The sequence below is a fragment of the Misgurnus anguillicaudatus genome, chromosome 19 (assembly GCF_027580225.2).
Source record: "Misgurnus anguillicaudatus chromosome 19, ASM2758022v2, whole genome shotgun sequence".
Classification (NCBI taxonomy): Eukaryota; Metazoa; Chordata; class Actinopteri; order Cypriniformes; family Cobitidae; genus Misgurnus; species Misgurnus anguillicaudatus.
The window spans coordinates 14,456,217-14,475,810 of record NC_073355.2 but is presented as its reverse complement, the minus strand read 5'-3'; the positions used below and the strand labels follow the sequence as shown (position 1 = coordinate 14,475,810).

The 19,594-nt window shown below is 38.4% G+C and overlaps 1 protein-coding gene across 1 annotated transcript; it reads right to left on the bottom strand.

Moving 5' to 3' along the window:
* Positions 1-347: 347 nt before the first annotated feature.
* On the bottom strand, positions 348-5,770 carry LOC129431094 (cell adhesion molecule 2-like). The gene is made up of 5 exons (XM_073856989.1): positions 5,514-5,770; positions 4,962-5,222; positions 4,528-4,857; positions 1,608-1,859; positions 348-926 (listed from the first exon to the last, which is right to left on the bottom strand). Exons 1-5 carry the CDS (start codon positions 5,641-5,643, stop codon positions 826-828), a joined length of 1,074 nt encoding a protein of 357 aa, XP_073713090.1. The 5' UTR covers positions 5,644-5,770; the 3' UTR covers positions 348-825.
* Between the last annotated feature and the right edge of the window lie 13,824 nt (positions 5,771-19,594).

Below are 19,594 nucleotides of genomic sequence, written 5' to 3'. Positions count from 1 at the left end.
GAAATCCAGTCCAAAGATTCTACTTCATCTTTAGGCCATCATAAATACCAGTTTATTTGAGAATCCATTAGGAGTCTGACGCACTTGAAGGGTTTTGCATCTGAGCTCCTCAATTGTTCATATTAGTTCATTGTGCATAACTAATGTTGACAGATACAACTTTTGATTTTATTATGTTTTACGTATTAATAAATGCTGAAATTGACATGAACTAATATTAATAAATGCTCCGAACATACTGCTCATTGTTAGTTAACAAATACAGCCTTATCGTAAAGTGTTACCATGTAAAGAAAATATGAATCAAAATATTTTATTATGCATTTAAAAAAAGTTAAGTCATTAAATCCTTTTGTTATTATTACATTTTTTTATTTACAAATGATGTGATAATATAAAATAGCCTAGGGGAAAATAAATTTTACACAAAAAGTGAGAAAAATTTTACATCAAGTGTTCCCACAGGTCAATAGATCTTAATTCTAAGCCTTTAATTCAGTGTCTTTTTCAAAAGCTGGTGATAAATATTTAAAAATGACTAAAAGCCTAAGACAGACAAACAAATAACTTGATGATGCGTTATGGTGCCTTTTGACCGCAGTGTCAGGTACGGTTAGCAGCTCACATTCACATTGACACACTGACATATCAATGTTCTGTAAATCCTCTCTCTGTGGACTGACTGATCTCATTGTGGGCTCAGCAGATGAAACGGACCTAAAGAAATAGATATTGCTGCTGCTAAGTGTCCTCATTTTAATTGTGCTGCGTGTCCATTTTGGCTTTGTGGATTTTTGGCAACATTCCTCAGGATATATTCGCCAATCATTGTTTTTTGTAGTAGATGATGTAGATGAAGATGATGATGATTAAGATGACCACCACTATGGCAACAATAATGCCTACTATTATGGGCACGTAATTCTCTGTGTCAAAAGAAACATAATACGAATGAATCAGTATGCATAATTTATACCCTACAGGCTAAAGATCAACAATACATACAAGCAAGCAAAAGCCTTCTGTTAGTTGGTTTTCTAAACAACTGTTGATCTCTATCCTGCATCACGATTTAGATATCGAACTTATATGCTCTGTACAATTCTTAAATCCATCCATGTAAACGATGATGCAACACGATAGCTCTCAGTATATACAAATAACACCAAACTGCAGAGTTTGCTTTACACGTCCTATCTGGTATTGACATTAAGCAAGACAAACAAAGCAAACAATATCATCCAGATGCTCAATGTAATCACACAGCAGCCAAGATTCAATATTAAAGATGGTTTTGAATAGTTTAAAGAAGAACAAGGGATTTTTATAATAATTTAAAAATACACAGCTATGACACAAAGAAACGATGAAGCAAAGTAAAACCACCTTGCCATTTGCAATGTAAACTAATGCACTGATAATATCTAGAGTAAAACATAAAAAATAACTATAGGCTAGATTCTGATTCTTGATAATTTTCTAACAAGATTATCATTTATACAGCAAACTGTAAATGAAATTGAAGTATTACTGTCAGGATTCCTATAGCAAACATAAAGTACTGTACTGCAGGCAGATGGCAGTATATTACAAAAATGCATAGTTACCTGTTATGACCACTTTTACTATTCGTATGGTTCTGTTAACAATGTTGTCTGCAGTGCATGTGTAAAACGCTTCATCTGAAACTTTATCCAGAGTAAGGATTCCATTTGATGTTTTCAATATACTGCTATTGCCATTGCTCCAGCTGATCTTTGGTGGTGGGTTACCTTCTGCTTCACAAACAAGCTGCACAGGATAGCCTCGAATCACAGACACTGTGGAGGGCAGTTTGGTCTCATTGATGGCTGGTTTAACTGAGGTTGTGGAAACACATAAAGAGGGCAGAAAGAGACAGCATAAGAAGTGATGATTGGACTTCAGGATAAAGCAGAATAAAACTGACTATAAAACACGAAACTGTCTCTTATTCTTTTCCAGTGGTGGCCGGTGACTTCTTTTTTTGAGGGCGCTCGATGCAAAGTTCGTCACGTGTATGTAGCCCGTCATGTGTGTGATTCCTTTTTTCAAAATATGTGTTCTGCGCATCAAGAGATCCTGTGTGCATCACGTGTCTTGTCAAAACAAGTGCCTGCTGCAGACGCGTCTAAAGGGTTTATGATAAAAGAGACGCTCACGTTTACCAGATACTCACATAATCTCATGCGTAATCAGAGTTTATTGAGTGTTTTGCGTGTATTTTGTGAATGTGAGCGTCTCTTTTATCATAAACGGTTTTGACACGTGTGCAACAGGCACCCACTTTGACAAAACACGCGATGGACATGGTTCACATGACGCAACAAACACATATTTTGAAAACACGAGCAACACACGACACTTTTTTGAATTTGCACCCCTCGGATGAGCAGTCACGAGCCGCCACTGTTTATTTCATGTTAATCAATAATACAAAAGTAGTTGTCAGTCACAATAACAAGTTTAATGTTTCAGTTTAATTAAAAGAGCTAAATCTGTTATTAATACTGTAGTTTTATCATTTAGATAATGAACCACAGTTAGTTGCTTTTTAGATTTTTATTAAAGTAGTGTAGACTAAGGGCCAATCTCATTTCTCTGTCTTACCCCTTCCCTTTTGTCTTCATCTTCCCCTCGAAACTGAGTGAAGGGGTAAGACAGATCGTTTGTCTAAAAAATGAGTCACCTTCCCTTGCCGCTAACTGGCTGCTATGTAAACAGACAAGCGTTGACATAAACAAAGAAGATGCCATCGTTGTGGTATCGAAAGCCTAAGCTGAGCTCAACAAATAGCGCATAACTTAGCTGCAAGCTAGCGCATTAACTAGCGATTCAAAACAAAAACATTACAATTAAAACTGCGTGATTATTTTATTTAAAGTATCATAAAACATGAGTGTCATAATATTATCTCAATTAAACTGCTGAAAATAACGTTACTTTTATTTGTGCGACTCCTTGACAGTTCGACGTTCAGCCATAAAACATCTTGATGTCGACTCTCCTGATAAATTCCTACGTTGACGTTTACCCCTCTCTTTCAGGGGTAATACAGAGAAATGAGACGCACCCTAAATCTTAAGCTTGGATGTTGAAACTTAACAACTACATTCATAGACCTCACCAGTTACGATTTGAAAAAAGAAACGCTTTCTTTTTTTTCTTATAACCACAAACATAAATCTTTAGCGAGGGACCTCTTTCCTAAAAGATATATCCTTTATAAAGAAACATTTAAACTGTGTTAGTTAACAATAATTGTGATGGTACAAAGACAGCTAATTTTTTACAATCTTTGCTTTGTCTTTTTTATTTTGAAATTTTCCCTGTTCTAGGGAGTCTAGATGTGTTTCTAGAGGTGACTATTCACACAACGCAGTAAAGTTGAAGCCAAAATACAACAACTTAAAAGTTGAATACATGGCTTTCAGGGCATTGCCTGTACTCAAGACATTGCCCAGCTAACAGAAAAAAGTTCTAAGAACTTTCCCTGAAAGTTCCCAATGTTTTTAAAAACGTTCTGCCAACGTAAAAAGTGTCCAGTTTTCTTGACGTTCTAATAACGTTTTTGTGTTGTCTGAACGTTAGAGGAATGTTACATTTTACCATTTTTAAACGTTATGACAATGTCATGTTTTAATGTTCACACAATGTTTAAAACAACAGCTGTTTATTATATTGACTTGTTTGATTGTTATGTAAATGATAGAGAAACATTGCATTTTATTATTTTATAAAACATTATTTCTGAATGTTCAGTAAATATTTTGCTCTAGAAAACTGCAAAAGTAGCCCTCCAGATTGTTTTATCCATTGTGGTAGCCCTTGCTCACAAAAAGGTTGGAGACTCCTGCTTTATGCCTTACTCCTGCTGCTGTTTAAGTTTTCACGTTATTGTTTGTAACTGTTCTGAATCGCTTTTTATATATAGTTTGTTATTCATAAGTTGATAACCTGCTGTTTCAAACATTAAGTAAAAAAAGTAATCCAGACAGCCCTGTTTATGACTGTCACTGTTAATAAGTTTGTGATTGAATCTCCATTACGGTGTTTTTTTTTGGGGGGGGGGGGGGGTTATGCGCACGGGGGGCACCTACCTAGATATTCGAATATATTCGGATACATTGCATGATATTCGAAATCCGTTCGAATTAGATTTTTCTCAAAAGTGACAGCCCTAATGTCTAATAAACAAAGCAAAAGTATCATAGTAAACAGTGCGCTCGCCTGAAAAAAGCTGGTAAGCGAAAGCGCCTACAGTTGGCGTCTGCTTGGTGTTTTCAGCAGAGTTTAAATGCTTTGGTGTGGACACACTTTATGTGTGGAAGACTAATTTTAATACAGCTTGTGACATTACCCGCACTACACCTGTCTCCACTGTCTCTGAAATCCAACAAATAACACCCGGTTTCACATGGCCGGCATTAAGACCACAATATTGTCTGTTATATTTTCTCTTGCATGGCAACAGATAAATCGATAAAACTGACAACTCAAAAGACTTACAGTATACTGTGATTTTGAAAGGTTCTGATGTCACTTTAGGAGGAGGTTGAGGTCCATCTGCACCCAGTTCCAGTTCTGCTTCACATCTGTACTGAGCTTTATTATCAGATCTGTTTGCAGTGATGTTAAGTGTGGATGTTGCAGTCACTGAAGATTTGGTGGTGTTATCGAAGGTCTCAGTTTTCACCTCTGTCTCTTCTTTAAACCATTTCACTGTGAGATTCTTACAAGGAGCCACATTCATGATGTCACACTGGAGCTCATACTGTGATCCCTCTATCATTGGTCCTGTGTGATTCACTGTGTTGATGGAGACACTATCTGGAGTCTCTGTGAAAGAAGATTTTAAAAACCTAATATTACATCAATGAATGTAGATATTATATTCTGTATTTTAGAGAATCAAAATTAATGACAATAACATGGAAACTCACTGTAAACTGTGATTGGGAGGAAAATTGAACATTGAGTCCTATTGTAGTTAATGTAGCACTGTGGCCGTATGTCCCATTTTGTCAGGTTAGACACTCTCCAGGTGATCAGTTTGTCTTTGGTCATGTGTACAAATCCTACAGCGGCTTCCCAGCCCATCCCTTCATGTGTGACATCAGTGCTACAATCCACTGAAACAGAGCTGCCGTACTCCACAACAACACTCGATGGGTTGAGCGTAAGAAAATGGCAGTCATCATTACCTGTTAAATATAGTAGGTTGTGATATATAACTTTAACTATAGCGCCCTCATCTGGTATTAGCAAGTGTCTTGCTTCATATGTTTGCTTCAAATAACGCGCACCACAAAGGCAACAAATAACTTCACTGTTGTAAGGCATAACTTTACTCAAATACATGGCTGTGCCTAGACACACATAAGGTACAGACACAAAAATAACCTGTTATAAGTTAGTCTTGACCAGTCGATATTGATCAATAATCCCAGCCAGCATAATAACAACGACAATAATAATAATGCTTAAATACTTACCCTCGACTTGCGAGACCCATGATAAATACAGAAAACACGTAAAAAAGCGACACAGCGTTACTTTAAACGTTTGTCGTCTTCTTTCGTTAATCCGTAATGATGCGTTATAAACCAGTGCTCGTGTCTGCATTGTAAAATCCTGTTTGATGATCGGTGTGATTTCTGAAGCGATCCCGTTAGATCTGCGCTACAGCTCACACAGTCTGAGTTAAAGAAGTGAGAGTGACTCGACTGACCCACGTGTTTGGTCCTCTATAACCCTGAGGAGTGCGTGAATGTCCCACCCACATTTACATCGCTAATCTGCTTTCACTAGAACTTTACTTCATTTTTTCCAATTACAGTTTTTGCACACACAAAATATGATTTCCTGTGTTACACTGGGTTATCCCTGGCTATAGTATGAAGGTAAATTAGTTGCAAAACTTGAGAGCTTGTAAATTTTTATGTGAGAACTTGTACTTGTATATGTTTTGCCGTGCGCAGCGCATACAAAGTACACGCGATTGAGTTGGTTTATGAAAAGATGATGAGACTAAAGTAATTTTCTAAATAATAATGAAAATCTTATTTTCACCCGATCATTGACACATGTGATGAACATCAGAAATGTTTGTGCAAAGCAGGAAAAGGGAAGCAAAAATGAGAGATGGTGAGTTTAAGGGAGTAAAGACACATAACTTACCCTGTCAGGGCTCAAACATTAGAGGAAAAATCTCAGGAAAACCTCTGTCAATAGTCTATAAAATTGCATTGTTCACATACAAAAACTGTGTTATACTTTTCTGTATTTTCAGATATGAAATTAATATTTAGTTCACTAGCTCTAGGTCATTAAATAAACAGTTAGCAGTAACTAAGCTAGATTTTTTAGTAGCAGTCAAAAAATGAAAATATTCTTAAAAATAAAAAAAGAAGTTATTAATCATTGTTATGTAAAATGCAAATGTGCATAAAAATATTTTCTCTCCTGTTATTATTTCCAAACATTTTATGCCTTTAAACATGTTAATAATGTTGTATGTATATATGAAGATGATACTTAAATATTTTAAATAAATGTTTGTCTTTCCCAGTACTTGTTGCAATGTTGGAATAGTGGGTTAAGCAAAGGAAATTGTATCTTGCACACCGCAGGCTTTTAAGAAAAAAAATTATAATAATGGGGGGCCCGTGCCCCAGTAGAGCTTTATGTCTAGCAACGCCCCTGCTAAAATCGTAAATTCCTGTTGTCCGGATTAGTCAATTCTGTTACTGTTAATCTTTGTTATCAAGGTTCAGTATCAGTGGTGAAAGCATGTAAAAGATCTGGCAGTCATACACTGAGAAACACATTGTCCTTTTCTTCCTCCCTGTATGGAATAAGTCACGGCTGAAGGGTGTTGTTATGCACAACGCAAAGCTGAGTAAATGCAACCTCTTCAGCCGGACAGTACATCAAGTCCCTTTACTTACCACATAATACAAATATTAAATCAAAAACATATCAACACAACTTTCATGAAGTAAAATCACTAAAAGTCTTCCAGAAAAGATAATCCCTGAGCGGCTGTGAACAGCAACAGAGGTTTCTTATGCTAAGGGTGATGCAGTGACTCATTGGGTGCAATGGTCATAGTTTTATCAAAAATTAAACAAACCTATTGACTAATCAGAACCAAGGAATGGAACTAACCATTATAGAGTGACCTTTTTAGATTTGTCCAATACGTCTTACATTCCTCATTTAGCAAGTTCCTCTTTCCAGGAAAAACACTACTTCCAGGAAGATACTTTGACATAGACGTAATGTCACAGGTCGGAGAGGACCACAGAGGTCGTGAGTCCCGCCCCTCCCTAGTTTCCACCTCGAGGAGGTCCCAAGAGCACCCCAATGACCAGACACACAGAGAGCGCAAGTAAATATTAAAACAACTTTATTAAATTATTTAAAAAGGGTATTAGGGAAGGGGGAAAGGGGCTAAAATCCAATTCTCCAGCCGGAGAATTGGACTCCCGAGTCACTCAGACTCTGTCGCGGGAAAACTCAGGTGAGTCCTTCACTCTTCCCTCTTCGATTTGTGCGACGGCAATCAGCTTATTCACAACCTGCCTCTTCGTTCTGGCTTACAGGGAAGCAGTCTCGGGCCCTCTCCTTTCCTGGACGTAAAAGGATGTAGATGGTAAGTATCAAAATGTCAGATGTAATTGAATACCTGCTGCTATGCGTGGCGAACTCCAACGCGGCCCAGTGGCTGGGACTCTTGACCGTCAAGGTGCAGGTTGAACTACACGATGAATGATGGGATCGGGCTTATGCCGTGCTGATGGGGTCCAGAGGGCTTTCACCGCTTGGTAACACTGAGGGCCAGTCAACGAACGGGTGGGTACTTCAGAGGAGTCTACTGGGTCTGCACTGGAGCAACAGGTAAGTATGACAGAACAATGCACGGACTGTAGCTTTGAGGTAAACAGGGAGTATACAAGGGACAGTGGGATCTATACTATGGTGTGTCAATAGGTGTATACAGGAGGGCTGGATCTCCACTCAGATATGCAGGTAAGTATACAATACGGTGAGTGTATAAAAAGGCAACTGGGGTTTCTTTGGGCATACAGGTGGATGTACAACACAATATGCTGGGGTTAACTTTGGACTTAAGGCAAGTACAATAGAGGGCAACTGGAACTTCACTTGGGCTTTCAGGCGGGCGTACAACACAATATGCTAGCTTTAGCTTCGGGCATGTGGTAAGTACATAGCAGGATAACTGGGGCTTCACTTGGGCTTGCAGGCGAGCGTACAACACTATATGCTGGCTTTAGCTTTGGGCATATGTTAAGCACATTCGAGGACAACTAGGACTTCTCTTGGGCTTACAGGCGAACGTACAACACAATATGCTGGCTTTAGCTTTGGGCATATGGTAAGTATATCAAATGGGCAACTGGGGCTTCACTTGGCCTTGCAAGCGGGCATACAACACAATATGCTGGCTTTAGCTTTAGGCATATGGTAAGTATATCAAAGGGCAACTGGGGCTTCACTTGGGCTGGCGGGCAGGCCTACAACACAATAGGTGGCTTTAGCTTTGTGCATATGGTGAGTATACAGAAAAGGCAGGAAAAGGATATAACTCACAGACCTTTGGGGAAATGGACGTCGGGCGTTCACCCTTTCCGAGGCTTCAAACCAAGGGCTGATGGAGATGAGGATCGTAGGCTGCTGCTGCGTTGGGCCGAACACGGCCTCCACGTCGGGCGTTCACCCTTTCCGAGGCTTCAAACCAAGGACAGATGGAGATGAGGATCGAAGGCTGCTGCTGCGTGGGGCCGAACACGGCCTCCACAGGTGTTACCACACAGGTAAGTTCAGGTAAGATGTTTCGCCCGGGGTATGCTACACTGGGTAAATGCAAACGCTTCCCTCTCCTCTCTTCCAACCAACAGGGCAAAAGATCTAGACAGGGGCGTACCTTTGGAGATGCTCCACACAGGTAGTTATACACACACACAGCTGATGTTCTCTTACAGCAGCCAACTTCTCACCAATAACACTTCCCAATGTATCCAAACTATTCTTACTTGAGGTTGTTGTCGTACCACCGTCACGTGGGGGGAAAGGAGTCAGGATGTCGCCAATGGCATATAAATGGAGATGTTAACTTCGCCAGCCTCAACGTTCACTTCCTGCACAGGATTTCGTCTGGCCTTTTCCTTCTCTTTTCCTTCCAGCTTCTGGATGACTTCCCTGCTGCCGTGTGACTTCGTCTGAACAGCCTCCTTTCGGCAGTACTTCCGGTGAGTCTTCCTGTTTACAACCACTCAGAGTCTGTTACACACTTCCATGGAACTTTTCACAGTTAAACATAGCCCACAATATAATCAGCCTGGTCTCCGTTTCTGTCGATCCTTAATCCTTCTTCGCCCAGCCAACAATATCTTCCGCCTTCTGTCCACTGCACTCGCCCGAATACTCCAACTCACTCACCGTATCGGCTTGAATAAACTGCCCCATCTGAAGTTTTTGAGGCTCTCTTTATACTCCTCCTTCTCTTCACACTGCCCAATCCGCGATCGCCACGCTCATCTATAAACCTGTGATCAATGAAGCCCTGATTTCTTCTCCCAAAAGTAACTGGTGTTTGGGGATTTCGGTCCGGGCGGAACCAATCTCTATCACTTTTTAGTTCCGCCCTCAGAAAGTCACTCCTTGACACGTAACATTTTCCTGGTAAGCTGTATTCCAGACTCTACATCTTGATCCTGTTATCATTAAAAATTCTAAATGTACTTAATGAAAATAAAATTTTTACTTTAATGATAGATTCAATTTGACAGCCGACTAGGGATGGCTCCCACGAAACTGACGTTTCGACACTGTGTCGAGATCCCGAAGCGTAAATGTTTCGAAACACTGCTCCGAAATGTGAATCGAAACACCCATGTCACGTGATAAAGTGATTCGAAACACCAAGCGGTGCATTTCACAAGTATTTCGAAAGGTGGCGTACCTGTCGAATCTGCATCGAATCTTAAACTGACAGGGTAGGAAACAAATACCTCATAGATGCGTTTTTGGCAAGATCAAATACTATAAATTACTGAAAAGAAGTAATTTTTCCTCATAGGTGTAAGGATTTTTAGAGACGAACCCAAGCGCAGATGTATATGAACACTAAACACTTTATTAAATATAAAACAAGAAAACAAAACCCACAATGGGGCAAATAACAAACAATAAACTGAACAAAAGACAGGATTTACACAGGATTATACTAACTAGACTAAACTACAAAAACCAATAACAAGCAACTGGACTTAGGCTAAACTAAACAGACTTCAAATACTCACATTGACAGGACAAAACGGACCAGTACAAGACACCAAACACAAGGACTTTAAATAGGGAAAACTTAATGACACACACCTGAAAAGAATCAAGAGTAAGGGATCGGGGAAAAAGTGACGAGACCTGGGAAATGCGTGGTCAGAATAATTCAATACTTAAACCACGCATCTCCTACATAAAATATGGTACTGCCAGGACCCCGAACACAAAGACTAGATCTAATTTAACACATGATTCAGACGGGTCCTGACAGTAGCCCCCCTTTAAGGAGCGGCTACCAGACGCTCCTCAAGGGGAACACTAAACACGGGACAAAACAGACTGACAAACAGACAAGATCCAAGAAAACATTACAAACAATAACAAAGGCAAACAAGCAAAAATGACCAATGGGTTGGGATGGGACAACAAAAACAACAAACAAGGGAGGGGGGGTGGGGGAACAACAAAGTTCATGGAGGGAGGTCCAGATTGGGTGGGAATGAAAGGGGTTTGGGACGAGGCAGGAACCATGACAGGTGGTGCTGCGGATGGCAGCGGAGCAGACACAGACAAAACAGATTCAGGAGGTAGGGCTGGTGGCTGCGAGGGCTGCAAGGGTGGGTGCGCTGGCGGCTGTTCTGGCGGCTGCTCTGGGTGCGCTGGCGGTGGCTGCGCTGGCGGCTGCTCTGGGTGCGCTTGTATTTTGTATTTAAATACATTTAAGATGAGTATTTTTGTATTTTTAAAATACTCAAAATACTTTGAGCCAGTCAACCAGTCAGGGTGCTGTTTTCATGCATCAACTAGTTCAGACCAGACACAAGAGTTCAGGTAAGCAAATATATCTGTGCAGCTTTTAGTGGTCAATCATTGAAATGTTGGAGTGGGAAAAAAGCAAGGGCGATTGAATAATTGGGTGTGATGTAATTTGTGTTATTATAACTGTCGCGAAAGGAGATTCAAATTCACACTTGCACGTTGCACGACTGAGACAGAGTGTGACAAATAGGCCTACACTTTTGACTTAAAGGAAAACCACAATTTTTTTATATTTCACAATGTTCTTACCTCAACTTAGACAAATTAATACATAACTATCTATTTTCAATGCATGGAGGAAGAGCACTTAGTTTGCAGCATTTCGACCTCAGCGCGCAATAACATCTTTACAGGAGTGATGATGTTACTGCGCCAGAGGTTGAAGTGCTGCAAACTTAGTGCTCTTCCACCATACAATATAGTTCTCATTTTATTCACTTAAAAATCACGTTTTACTTTGTGCAACCATACTTACTCGTGTAACTACTCATGTAACAGTCTTTGAATGGGGAAAACATGGAAGTGTTTGGTGGCTTCTAAATTCTTCCCTGCTTAGATCCTAAGGAATAAATGGAACTAGGCTAAATGCTAACACATTCATGACACGATGTGCAAAGATGAAGTGTACATATTGAAAAAAGATAGGCATGTATTCATTCATCTAAGTTGAGGTAAGAACATAGTAAAATATTGAAAAACGGTGGTGTTTTCCTTTAAAGGCCCTTTCACACGTGACGCTACAAGTGGTGGAATCAGCACACAGTTGCTGATTTCTTTTTAGCTTTGTGCAGTCAAAACCTTGTTTACATTTTTGCAATTCGCATGGCTCTACTCTACGGCGTGAACCTGCAGGCTCCTCAGTAAACCTACAAGACTTTTAGGCTTGACGTGTTCTCTGTTGTATAATTCTGTGAATTGAAAAAGGGCGACTCGTGAGTAATTGTTCTCAAAACCATCAAAAAGCAGCGATGAGAGAAAGTAGTTTGCAGAATAATTTGTCAAACACTCGTCTCGTGAGAAGTAAATATGTGGATTTCTTCACATATAAACTGTTTAGGTTGTGGGTCGATGACACATGAAAAAGTTTTGAAAAAGTTTTTATAAAACATCACTTTACATAAGGCTGACATGACACATTCATAATCATGACATGACACTTGTCATGAATATGAAGGAGATTTTATGGACGTTTATGACAACTGTCATTAAGTGTCATTTGTTCAATTATGTCATTTTTATTGCAAAAATGACATTGTTTGAGATGTCTTTATGACAACTTGACATTAACCCATATATCATAAATTGTCATGACAACTTGACATTAATAAAGACAACATAACTAACCACTTTTTTACCAGTGATACAAATTGAAATTGTCATTAAAATGTCATTAAGTGTTAATACTCTGTTAAATAGTTTAATAACAGCATCATGAATATTCTTCAGTTCATAATGTTTATTTGACCAAGTATTAATAATATTTGACATAGTATCAACACTTAATGACATTTAAATCACAGTTTAATGTAATGTTAACCCACCAAGCTAGGTAGTTTCTTAAGTTTGATAATTATTGTTTATAATTTATAACAAGTTGTGTTGTATTGGTTTATGTGTCAAGTTGTCATAACAAAGATATCTCAAACAATGTCATCTTTGCATTAAAAATTACATAATTGAGTAAATGACACTTAATGGCAGTTGTCATAAATGTGCATAAAATCTTTATGTTCATGACACATGTCATCTTATGGTTATGAAGGTGTCATGTCATATGCACACCCCTTCAAGTAAAGTGTTTTTTTCTAGTTTTTTATTTCCTACAGGGCAGGGGAAAGCAAGAGGTACGTAAAATAAAATGAAAGTTTCTAAGCAGTTGCACGCATTCAGAAATAGATATATTTCAGCCTAATAGGGATACTCGCACTGAATCGCCAATTTCACATGTATTTTGTGTATTTTCAAAATACAAAATACTGTATTTGTATTTAAATACATTTTTCCTCACAGTATTTTGTATTTGTATTTAAATACATTTTTTGACACAGTATTTTGTATTTGTATTTGAAATACATTTCCATGCATTTATGCCCATCTCTGCATACAGTACATACATACATGAAATCCTGGTTTCAAGATGTTTTATTAGTAAAATCTTTACTGCCATGATGTTTCTGTGGTTTCGTGAGATTGACCAAGATAGCTCAAGGTTTAAAACTGAAATGGTTGTGAAGCTACCTTAAAATAAAGTGATAAACCACAGGAGGTTTGTGACTTCTGGTTACTGGAGGTTAAGGGTGTTTACCTACCTCCTTAACCATGGTAAAACTATACATTTATGTACAGTATAACCACTGTAATGAGTGATTTATTGCTGTTTACATAAGTGTTAAATAGAATATCACATTAAATTGTATTAAATATCAGCTACAAACATACACACTTCTGGTCATGTGGCATTCCTGAAATAGATGCTTTAGATATCTGACAGTCTTTCTTGTATACTTTCTATACTTCTGTCTTTTGTGATTTGCATAAACAGTTTTTTTATGAGACACGAAAGAACTGCTTCTGTGCACACCCAGTTTATTTTGAGTGCGTCCTATATGCATCTCTTGGGAATTGAACATACCGTCTTATTCTCAAAACAAGAGAAATCACATTTGGGCGTAAATACTGATCTCTCATGTTTTGGTAAGAGCCACAACCCAAAACACATTAGAAACATCAGTCACAACTTTGCAGGTGGACACATTGGGGTGTTTTCCCAGACTTGGATTAGGTTAAGCCAGGACTAGGCCTTAGGTAAAAAGGATATTTAAGTTGTTTTTAAAAGCATAATTTATAAATAAACATGACTGGTGTGCATCTTGAGACACAACACTTGCACTGATAAATTTTAAGATATGTCAGAGCAAGTTGTTTTCAATCAAGACAACACTAACATTTAAGACTAGGCTAAAGCCATGTATGGAAAACCGCCCCATTGTGTTCAGGGGGATTTAATGCAGTATTAAAATGAAGTCTGTCATATTCCTACCCTCACGTTGTTCCATAACTGTATTAATATCTTGAACACAAACGAAGATGTTTCTGGTAAAGATCTTGGGCACCATTCACTTCCATAGTATGATTTTCTCCTACTGTGGAAGTCAATGGTGCCCCAGATTAGCTTTGTTACATCCTTCTTCACATATCTTTCTTTGTATTCAGCAGAACAAAATAATTTTTGGGTGAGTATAACTTGAGGGTGAGTAAATGATGACAGACTTTTCATTTTTTTCTTTCTTTAAAATGAGGAAAGCGTAGCATGGGTATGTTATATTGTATACTTCATGTACCAAACACACAATACAACATCATGAGCTTAAATAAACCTCATTTGGTCTATGCGTTTTGCATAAACAATGTCTTTTAGAAATGACACAGTAGAACGGGTTCTGTGCACACCCAACACGTCGAAGAAATGTATCTCAGGGGAATTTAATATAGCTCAAAATAGAAAGTGAAACGTGGGCATTAAAACGATAGTTCACCTAGAAATAAAAATTCTGTCATCATTTACTCACCCTTAAGTTGTTACAAACTTAATTTCTTAGTCCTGCTAAACACAAGAAGAACTTTGTAATCAAGGAGGAAGCAGTACTAGAGGCCTTGACTTTCATAGTAAGGAAAGAATCTTACAGAAGTCAATGGTGCTCCAAACTATTTTAGTTACAAAATATCTTCCTTTGTGTTCAGCAAAACAAAGAGATTTATTCAGGTTTGTAACAAAGTAAAGTAGTAAATGATGACAGTATTTGATGACTATGCTGCAAAAAGCAAAATGTCGTCAATGTCACTTTTCAGTCGACCGTCCAATCACAGTGGAGAAGGGGTGGGACAAATACCACAACAACCAACATTGCATTGTACAACGACTGATAAACAGAAGAATCATAGCAACCAAAGTACCCAGCTAAAAAAAGGCTTGCAAGCGCCCACAGTTGGCATCCGCCTGGCGTTTCAGCCGCGTTTAAATAGACTGTAAAAAAGATGGATGTAGTGTCTGTGACGTCACCCATAGGTTTGCGAAGATTTTTTTTTATAACCAATAGTAGGCAGTGCCTTCTGTCGCCATCTTGGCCGCGCGTCACCGTGCATCACTCCCGGATATTGAAAAATGGGTAAAGAGGCAGGACGTGGGTGAAGCAGAGGTGGCTGGTTGCTGAAACTACGCCCACCCTAGCTTGACTCTAGCGACAGCAGTGCCAGTTCACCCGTCACTCTAGTGGCCACGCCCTTAATTATGCAGATCTTTAAACTGATGAGTTACAAAATAATTCACCCCCCTCACAGTTGTCATGAAGGGCAAAATTAGCTATATAGACCAAAAAAAAATTTGTACCAGGCTGTAAACATATTTATGTCTGATGTAAAGTTGGTCATTTTACATTGACTCCCTTTTGGAGCCTCTAGTGGTCAGTCGATGAATTGCAGTTTAAGTCACATCAGTATTGGCTTCATCTGAGAAATCTGATGGTTGCAACTCGGTTTAAACGCTTTGGTATACACGCCCCCTTGAACTCAAATAAACCCACAATCTCATCTACAGCCAGAAAAATGCGATATATATGATATCATAAAATCAATTTGAACTTTAAATGTATTTAATTTTTATTTTATTTACTGGATTTACTAGCATTGATTGGATGGTCCCTGAAATGGCGCGAGGTGTTGTAAAGGCGGTGGATAGTGCTGCACAATTAATCGCATCGCAATCGCAATCGCAATGTCAGCCTGTGCAATTATATGACAGCAAAATGTTGCAATTATATTAAATAAATAAATGTGTGGACTTAACACAAACTTTCTGATAACAGTTTGATAATTTTCCTTGCTGTTTAAAAAAAGAAAGAAAAATGAACAAAAAAGGCAGTGCACGTGTGGCATGCACGTGTGTGGTGTGCGTCGTCACTTATACCAGAGCAAAGATGGATGCAGAGGAGGTTGACAGTGATCTGGTAGCTAAAAAAAAAACTCCACGTCTGTTGTATGGCGATATTTTGGATTTAGGATTACTCACACTGAGCAGTTGCTACATCACGTGGCAATACGAAAACATTTATAGTTTTACAAATACAAATTTTAGCTAAACTGTGTGTGGATTTTCCTTAAAACCCATCAAGTTGACTCATGATACCATTTAGTATAATCGCAATCGCACATCGCAATATTAGCATCAATAACCGCAATGGGAAAAATTACCCAAATCGTGCAGCCCTAGCGGTGGAGCAACTTTTTTAAATAATTATACATGATGAAACCATGAACATAATATTTAGGACTAAATAAGGATAGTTTGTGCCCACCTGCAGGAAAACCGTGGAGTCTTTTTGGTAGATCTTGACTAGTTGTAGGTTAGATATGGTGTCAATAACACCCATAACAAGACCAGACACTGCCAGAGCAAACGCCAACATGAGTAAATGATTGCATAATGGGATAATGGCAAACACCACAGAGATGATGAAAGTGGACACTGCCAATGCGGACAAAGAACACACATACCTAAAAAAAGAGAAACAAGACATCAATTATTTACTTAACTGTGTTCAAATATTGTAAAATTAAAGCTGAAGGAACGACACTTTCCATGTAAAATAAATAAGCTGCAAGTACTGATTGTGCTTAATCAGGGTTCCCACACCTTAGTTAACTTCAAATTCAAGGACCTTTCAAGGACTTTCCAGGTCAAATACAATACCCTTAAATTCAAGGACTAAATATGGGGACACATTTCAAGTGAGAGCAAGGTTACATTTTGTTACCTTTTATGATACATTGTTACAGTTCCCTTTTGAGGGAACTCGCGCTGCATCACTGCGGTGACACTTTGGGGACGCCTCCAGGGGTAAGTGCGTCTGAATGTGTATATCAAATTCAACCAATGGTGAGGCTTAACGACAAAGACAGGGTTACGTGGAAGCCAGGATTTATAACGCTATCTGAAATATTGCCAAAGACGGCGTTACAGTGACGCAGGAAGTATGGCAAAGGAGACACAGGGTCTCGTTCCCTTCTCAGGGAACAACAGTTACATACGTAACCTGAGACATTTTCATGTCAAACACAACTATGCAAAAAAGCATTTTGGTATGAATCAGCATTCGCATACAGAAGATACAAGCATTTAAAGCAAACTGATTTTTTTCAGAAAACTTCTTGCAATGACCTGTATCTATGTATGTATATTTTCAAAAACTTCCCAAGGCCTTGAATTTTTTCCCCGAGATTCACAAACTTTCAAGGATTTTAAGGACCCGTGGAAACCCCACTTAACATAAAGGACTGCTCGATGGCCCGGGGCCAGTGTGATAAATGCTCGAGCCAGTAAACAGTATTGTCAGGCCACTGCTTCGCTATTAGTCACCAAAATATCTTTTATATGGCCGTTTGTCTGCGTGTATTCTTATGGAATGTTACCATCGAGACACAATTTAAACATTGCAAAAATTAACTTCTCAGCAACATCATGAGGTTTCTCCTACCTTATTGGTTGTTGTGGACACTGTTGCGTGTTACACAGTGGAGCGAGAGACGTTAAGATGGCGGCAATGCCCTCTTAGTACGAGGTCAAATGAAAACGTAATTATTTTGGAAGCAGACATTTATTCAGTTATATCAGTTTTCAGGTAAAGCAGACAAGTTGGGACCTTTTTCATTGAATCAAACAACTACTGTAAACAAAACCTTGAAGCTCATGAGAAAAGCAGACAGCACATAGCAATGCATTGTGTCTAAAAGTGTTGCCGATAACCCTTCATCTGGTCCACTGAACTTAATGGTGAGACGTATGAATAAAGAGAATTTTAAGTGCATCGAGAGACATATCAACACAGCATATTAATAACACTGTTTTATTCGTTATAGGGCTGCAAAACAATTAATTGTTTACAGAATAAAAGTCTTTGTTTACATTATGTATGGGTGTGTATTGTGAAAAATAATTATGTATAAATACACATGCATGCATATATAATTTTAAGAAAAAAAATCTATTTATATATTACGTATTTATAATTATATATAATTTATATTATATATCAATATAAAAATGTTTATACACCTTCTTAAATTTATACTTGCATCTGTTTGTATTTATATATACATAACTATCACACACAGTACACACACATACATGATGTAAACAAAGACTTATTTTGCATAGATTGGTCGCGATTAAGCTCTAGACTTCGCTATTTTTCTTCATTTCTGTTCACAGTTTATCCTGATATACCTGAACGATTGACCCTAATGGGATTATTGTGAAATTTCAGAATTAGAGTTTATCTTAACAAATTGGCCCGAAAACTATTTTTGTAGAGATAACTTATCAAGTATCTGTGCTAGCTTCATGACAGAAGATGTTTAACTCTGTTCATGTCAGGTTTCCTGGTCTTAACACATTCACAGACCAAACACAACATAATCTTGTTTAAATATATTCAGGGCTGTAGGTAATAAAGACTGATAAAGATCCTACAGGACAACCGGACACAAATGTACAGTGTGTTGGTATTCAAAAATTTTCAGTTTTCTCATTGCATATAAACTTTTTAAACCAATTAAAGGACGCCTTAAATGTCAAATATTTAAAGAAATAACACAGTAAGAATGGGGGATTTGGTTTGTTTGATTTAATTGAAACCTTGCAGACTGTCAGTGTGAAGAAACTTGACACCTACTGTAACTATATAAGACATTGATGTTATCATCAACAACAGACCTAAAAGCAACATTTCCTTCTAAATAAACAATTCTCAGTTCCTTATTCAACACGAAGTTAGGACACAGAAGAGCAGTTTTGCAAATAAGAAGAATTTGTTAAACTTGTTTGTCATATCTTTGTCTGCCATGTACTGTTTCCACCCTAATTTTCACGTTTAGCGCCGCGTTGTTTAAATAGCAAATGCATTTGCGCCCCCTTTTGCGCCCATGGGCGTACTGGTCTGAAAAAGAGGTGTGTTCAGCATTGTTGGCGCGTTGCTATTTTGAGGCAACTAAAATAGACTACGCCATTGACCAACAAAAACCTGGTCTAAAGTCAATGGCGCAATATGTTTTAAGTTATTTAAAGAGCGCATTAGTAATATGCGCCTATAAACGGGCGACAACGCGGGTTTGTGTCACGGTGAAATCCGTGTCATGTTTTGTGTCTGTCCTGATTACGTCACCTGGACAATTCATTGATTCCTCATCACACGTGCACATCATTAGTCTGTCTGTATTTATACCCCTGTTCGTGTTGTACTCACTTGCCGGATGATTGTCGCTGATGTCTTGTTTGTTTCCAATGTTTCAGTCATTGTTCTTACCTGCCCGTGTTGTTCCTCCTGTTTGATTTAATGTTATTTATATTAAATGTTACCCTTTCCTGTGAACCCTGCGTTTGTGTCCTTACTCGTGT